The sequence below is a fragment of the Fukomys damarensis genome, unplaced genomic scaffold (assembly GCF_012274545.1).
Source record: "Fukomys damarensis isolate Sample0158 unplaced genomic scaffold, DMR_v1.0_HiC HiC_scaffold_13, whole genome shotgun sequence".
NCBI classification, from domain to species: domain Eukaryota; kingdom Metazoa; phylum Chordata; class Mammalia; order Rodentia; family Bathyergidae; genus Fukomys; species Fukomys damarensis.
Genome location: NW_022900925.1, coordinates 36,712,633 through 36,718,887, shown reverse-complemented (window position 1 = coordinate 36,718,887; position 6,255 = coordinate 36,712,633). Strand labels below are relative to the sequence as shown.

The window sequence follows — 6,255 nt, the reverse complement described above, 5'->3', positions numbered from 1 at the left end:
AAGTCCCGCCCCCAGCCCCCTTCCCGCTCTCCCTCCCACTCAGCGCGGCAGGTCACCCTCAGCGCCGGACCCCAGCCGCCCCGGCTTCCTCCCGACCTGGTCACAGCTGCTCCGGGAGCGAGTCCTCCGCCACCTCTGCTCTGCTCTCGTCTTCTCCCGTTAGCCCCCGGCCGAGCTCTCTTTCTCACCGCCGCCGCCTCCCCTTTTGCTAACCCGGAAATGGACCTGCTTCCACCGTCCCCAGCGTCCGCGAACAAAATGGAGGCGGGGGAAACCGGAGGAGGGAACAGGGAGCGAAAAGACGGAAGCCGCACGCGTGCGGGGAGCCCGCCCTCTGGCGGTGCACGTAAAGGCGGAAGCGGCCAGATCCGCCGCCATCTTTGGAAGGTCGCAGCCTATTTGCCCCTGGAAGTGGCGTTTGGGTCTTTGGCTGCAGTTGGAACCACCTGGGGGATCTTTAAATGACCAGTGATACCAGAGTTCCATCCTCCAGAGATTCTGATTGAATGGGGCCAGTGCAGCCTAGGCATTGCGACTTTTTTAAATTGCTCAGGTGATTCTAACATGTTGCCAGGGTGGAGTAACACCAGTTTCTTGAATTTACTTCTTTTTTTTGTCTTTACCCCCACCGCACGCACACACACCCTACCCCTTAAGTTTCCCTCCCAGATCTCCAGGTAAGAATCACGCCTCAGCCAAACCTTCAAGGCCCCAGCAGGCAAGCTGTGATTGTCCTAGCAACGGAGGGGCCGGGCCCTGATAACAGTCCTCCTTTAGGTCCTCTTAGTCACCCGACCGAACATCCTTCTCTTCTTTAGTGAGCTGAGGTTCCCCAGCTTCCTGGAGTGAGGGTTGGTGCCTGGGCCAGGACCAGGACTCCTGTACCCGCCCTGGCCCCGCTGCCAGCTTCGCAGCAGCGCAGGGTCTGTCCCCAGTCTGCACATTGAAACACTTTACCACTGTGGGCAGCTGCGTGGATTTCTCTCCTCCTAATGCTCTGGGTGGGCTCCGGTCCCGGCACTGAGCTCAGAGGAAGGGGACAGGATTGGACAGGGCCCCGGTCACTGTCTGTACGGGAGAACTACAGGTCCTCTCCCTTCTGGGTCATAGGGTTCTTAGGCTGAAGCCGCGAATGGCGAGGCACGCGATAAAACCACACATCATTATCCTTTTTGTTTTCCTCCTGTTCCACCCACCAATCAAGAAGATGTCACAATGTGACCCTGGTGTGGGCCAGGCGTGGGTGACTAAGGCGGGCCTCTGCCCTCAGGGGACTTGTCGTCTTGGTGGGCAGACTGGCGTGTCAACAGCTACCTGAGGGACACATCAGCAGGTGACTAGTGCTCCGGGAAGAGATACGGGGAGTCAGCCAAGGTATGAGAGGACCGGGTGTGGTGGTGCATGCCTGTAATCCCAGGATAAAATAGTTTGAAACGTTTAAAATGATTTGATGCACTGCTATTAAAAAAAATAGTAAGGATAGCTAGGTATGGTGGTGCACATCTGTAATCCCAGCACTCAGGAGGCTGAGGCAGGGGGATCACAAGTTTGAGTCCAGCCTGGGCAATTTAGCAACCTACCTAGACTGTCTCGGAATTTAAAAATAAAATTTTTAAAAAAGGACTAGGAATGTAGTTCAGTGGTACAGCACCACTGGGTTCTACCCAGTACTGAAAAAAAAAAAAAATTCAAGGTTGAGCGAAGTGCAGTAGTGCAGACCAGTAATTCCAGCTACGTGGGTGACTGAGGTAGAAGGATCACAAGTTCAAGGACAGCCTGGGCTACATAGCAAGACCCTTTCTCAAAAAACTGAGAAAATAAAATACCCAGATGGGTTTCAGTACATTCAAAATGTGTAACTATCACCACTTCAAGAAATAAAGAATATTTTTCAAGCCCTATTCCTTAGCAGTCCTCTCTGCCATCCTCCCAGGCCCTGGTAATCATTAATCCATTTATGTCACCGTGGATCTGCCTATTCTAGACACTTCCTTCAAGTTGTTCACAGAAGCCTTGCATGGTGACGCATGCCCAGAATCCCAGTTCTCAGAGACTGAGGCGGGAAGAGTACAGTGAATTCAAGGCCAACCTGAACTACTACATAGAACTGTATAGATAGATATAGTATTCTATTAAACTTGTATAAAACAGTTGCATGGATAAAAAATAAAGCTGGGGATTTGGCTCGGTGGTTCCTCCACCAGTTTCGCAAGCACAAGGGCCCCAGTTCGGTCCCCAGTACCGAGAAAAAAAAAAAAAAAACTAGGATGAGAACCTCCGAACTGGGAAACACTGACATGTCCCCACTATGTGAGCAGTGTGTCCAGAAACGTGGGAGAGGGGCCCTCTCGGGAGACAGGAGGAGGGTGTGACCAGGGAGGGGTCCGAGGGTGTCACGCTCATTGTGTTGGCTTTTAAACTTTTTTCTTTGGGTTTTTTTTAAAAAATTGATTTTGTTGGTACACTCTTGATATACATAAAGGTCAGATTCATCATAGGGAATTTGAACCTGTACATAAAATATCTAGGGCTGGGGATTTAATGCAAAGGCTCCACACCTGCCTGACAAGCGCAAAGCCCTGGGTTCAATCCCCAGTACCTTGAAAAAAAAAATATATATATATATTTTCCTTTCTTTCCCTTCCCACTCCCTTAATCCCCTTCTCATTTGAATATTTTCTTCCTATTTCTCTTTTTTAAAAGTAGGGTCTTGCTAAATAGCCCAAGGGTGGCTTTGAACTTGAACTCTGTTTGCAAACAGAAGGTCCTGAGTTTGATCTGATCACCGGTACCAAAAACAAAGCAAAAAAGCTGTGGGGTGTAATCCCAGCACTTGGGAAGATGAGGCAGGAGGATTCACTGTGGAGTTCAAGGACAACCTGAGCTACACAATGAGTTCAAGACCAGCGTGGACTACATGGTGAGTCCTGTCTCAAAAATAAATAAGCTATATATGTGTTATATACACACATAAAATCAATTGATCGACAAATAAAATTACAATAGTCTCATTACTAAGGGAACAGAGGCAGGAGGATCTCTTGATGAGACCTTAGTGATTTGAGAGGATTTGGACGCTAACTAGGACAGGCTAGTAGAGTGGGAGAGACTGAGAAACACACTCTTCTGGTCATATGCGAGTTAACCCTGGAACAGGCCCACAGAGGGACCGAGATCCTCAGGGAGCTGCAGTCCACCCCTCCGCCCGGCCGCTGGGCGCCCCGTAGATACTTCGTGGCGACACCTAGTGGGCGGCAAGAGCACTGCTCCGTTCCTCCGCCCACCCTGAAGGGCGGTTTCTGTGTCCACAGCCAGGGGCTCGGGGACCCCGGGTCTGCAGAGTCTGAGCTGCGGGTTCGGGAACTCTGGCTCACTTTGAGGCGCAAGGTTGAGCTCTTGGCCTCTCTGAACCTCCAGTCTCCCTGTCCCCTCCCTCTGCCCCGCCCCCCAGCCCCAGGGACACAGAGCAGACTCAGCCGGCAGGCGATTCTTAGACTTTATCGGCTTTTTCTCCAGCCCAGGGCTTCTGCGGGACAGGCAGGTGTGCAGAACACGCGAGCTTCACGCGGCTTGCTCTGCGGGGGGCGGAGGCGCAGGGCCGGGTTCAGGGGGGCTGACGGCCTGGGGGTAGGAAGGGACCGGCAGTCTGTGGACTCCTCTGCACCCATGGCCATTGTGGAGGGGACAGGGCGGGACGCGTATAAAAGGGACTGTACACGTGACCTATGATACAGTGTTTACATATGATACAAGGCTCTTTCCCTCTTCTGAGCTTTAAAAAATAAATTTACAATTCCAGAGCTTTGGGTAAAAAATATATAACACCCCAGAGCGGGCGTGGGAGCTGCATGGGCTGCCACCACTTCTTCAAAAGGGAAAGAGGGGTGCCAGGAAGTGGGGGCCACACCCGGAAGCTTCACCCGGTAGCTGCCAGGCCCCTGCACCCCTCCATCGGGGGCCCAGGGAGACAGAGAGGTCCTCAGGCCTCTTCAGAGTCCAATTTCACCTTCACAGTCTGCCCTGCTCCCCTACTTATGGGGGGCTGCCTGTCCCCCCAGCACTGCGGAGAGGAGGAAGGGGAGCCAAACAGGGAGAGGAGCAGAGAGCTGTTGTCTGCCCTGTCAGACTCGGGGTGATGACGCGCCCCTCAGCAGGGAGGCTCAGAGAGCAGAGAAGTGGGGAGCAGACACCCCGCCAACTGCAGAGCAGAGAGAGGGTCCTACAGGCAGCGGGGCCTGTGTTCCCTGAGCTACCCTCTCCCGGGGGTGCGGGACCCTCAGGGCCTGGGCGGGAAGGGCCGCGGGAGGAGATGGGGGGCCAGTGCAGACAAGGGTAGCACCAAACAGAAGGGACCCCTCCTTACAAACACACACACACACACACACACACACACACACACACACACACACGGCAATGTTCGGCGGGCACAACATCCGGGGACCCAGCCCTGATCAGGGCCAGTGGGGGAGACAGGCAGGTGAGAGAACGGGAATTGGCTTTGGGAGAGGGAAGCCCACTCCTTCCTCCCTGGGAGAGGAGCTGGAAACCCTCTCTGAACATGGCCTGGAGAGGACAAAGGAATGAGCCCTTTGCCTCCTGGGGCTTGGCTGAAGGGGCATGGGGGAGAGGGCTCCAGTAGGATGATGATGAGTCCCCGGAAGTCCATCCCACTCTTCTCCGCGGGGTGGGAGCTGCTCGTGGGAAATTCCCCACATAAGTTGGCAGGGTCATGGTACAAAGTGCTTGAGTGCCAGGTGCTGAGGGCCCCAGGGCAGGGGCCTGCCCCTCACTGGCTGTTGGCCTCCAGCTTGTAGGACAGCTCAAAGAGGAGGTTCTGGTTATCGATGACCTGGAACTGTCTCACGTAGGCCTTGGTCTGCAAATGGTGAGGCGAGGCCTCCATGTCCAGGCCTGGGGTGGACAGGGGAGAGGCGGTGGGACCAGTGTCAGGCTGCCCCTCCCCCTGGACCCAAGCCCCACCCCATCCAGAGCCCGGGGACTCACAGAGGGGCCGGCTGCGGTACTTGCGGATTGTCCTCACTTTCTCAGCCACAGAATGCTGCAAGGTGATGGGGACACCCTGAGAAGGGGGGTGCTCCCATGCACCCCACTACTCTGGGGGTCTCCTAGAACCAGGGTGGGCAGGGGGCCAGGTGACGGCGAGACAGCATCGCCCCACCTGACTGTTGGCATCGCCACCCACGGGGGTCGCCACAGAGGTGCCACCAGGAAGGTGGTGGGTAGGGTGCCAGGCAAGCCGGGCACAGGGCGGCCACAGGAGGGGGTGGCCTGGCCCTGCTCGGAGACCCGGGGTCAGCAGTGCCACTCACCAGCTTCTCCACATTCACCAAGCCGTCCACCAGGGTCTTGCTGCCCTCGTGCAGGAACGTCAGGTCTGGGGAGGGACAGTCAGGCACTAGGACTGGAGGCACCAAAGGGGACCCTGGAGCCCAGAGATGGGAGGGGACAGCAAGGGGACAGCACATCCCAGGCGGCGGGGACCTGCTCACCTTTGAGGATAAGAGGCACGAAGGGGATCACGGGGGGTTTCATCTTGGAGATGACCTCCCGGTAGCTTTTGTGGTTCCTGCAGGGGTCCTAGGGACCCAGAGAAGAGGGGTCAGGGACACCTGGGCTCCGAGATGGACAGACAAGGTGGACGGTGTGCAGCCGGGAGGAGGTAACTGCTGCCCCTCCCCACCACTCCTTGCATGGGAAGGGGGTGAGGGAGACAGAAAACCAGTGGGTCCCAGGGCCGAGGACAGGGACAAAGCCACTCACCGTCAGGTTCTCAAATTTGCGGAACAAGTTCTTGAATTTCCCTGGCAGCTTCTGCAGCATTGGGAGGAAGGAGAGGCCATTAGAGCTGGCAATGTTCAGCGTTACAGGAGAGGGGGGTAGGGTCACCCCTGAAACCCCACCATCCCCACAGAGGCTGGCATTCACGCTTTTTTGTTTTGTTTTGGGGTCAAAGGCGGGACAAGCAGCGGAACCGCTGCGCCAAATCCCCCGCCCTCGCCCGCCTGTTTTACTTTTTTGCAGATCTGAGCTGAGCACATGCTCTGGGCCTGTGCAGCCAGAAGAGGGCGCTCGCCCACGGCGCAAGGACACCAAGGACCGGGGCAGTCCCGGAGCTGCAGTGCCCCTGGTCACCCAAGAGGTCGCGGTACCCCCATAGCGGGGCGGGGCCGGCACGCTGGGGGACGGGGGCGAGGCCTCCTCACCTCCCAGGTGAGCCGAAGGCGGCTGACGGCG

General features: G+C 56.2%; 2 protein-coding genes across 2 annotated transcripts in view; both read right to left on the bottom strand.

Annotated features, from left to right (window-relative positions):
* The window catches only part of Wipf2 (WAS/WASL interacting protein family member 2), a 33,877-nt gene extending 33,613 nt beyond the window's left edge, over window positions 1-264 (bottom strand). The window contains exon 1 of the mRNA XM_033763124.1: window positions 97-264. The gene's annotated coding sequence lies outside the window, so the exon portion shown is untranslated. The remainder of the gene's footprint in view (window positions 1-96) is intronic.
* A 3,218-nt stretch (window positions 265-3,482) lies between these two features.
* Rapgefl1 (Rap guanine nucleotide exchange factor like 1) overlaps window positions 3,483-6,255 on the bottom strand; it is a gene marked incomplete at its 5' end in the record, with an annotated part of 10,168 nt that continues 7,395 nt past the window's right edge. The window contains 6 exons of the mRNA XM_033763123.1: window positions 3,483-4,911; window positions 5,005-5,059; window positions 5,331-5,395; window positions 5,511-5,598; window positions 5,782-5,832; window positions 6,225-6,255. The exon at window positions 6,225-6,255 is cut by the window's right edge and continues 59 nt beyond it. Coding sequence (XP_033619014.1) covers window positions 4,787-4,911; window positions 5,005-5,059; window positions 5,331-5,395; window positions 5,511-5,598; window positions 5,782-5,832; window positions 6,225-6,255 — 415 coding nt within the window. The remainder of the gene's footprint in view (window positions 4,912-5,004; window positions 5,060-5,330; window positions 5,396-5,510; window positions 5,599-5,781; window positions 5,833-6,224) is intronic.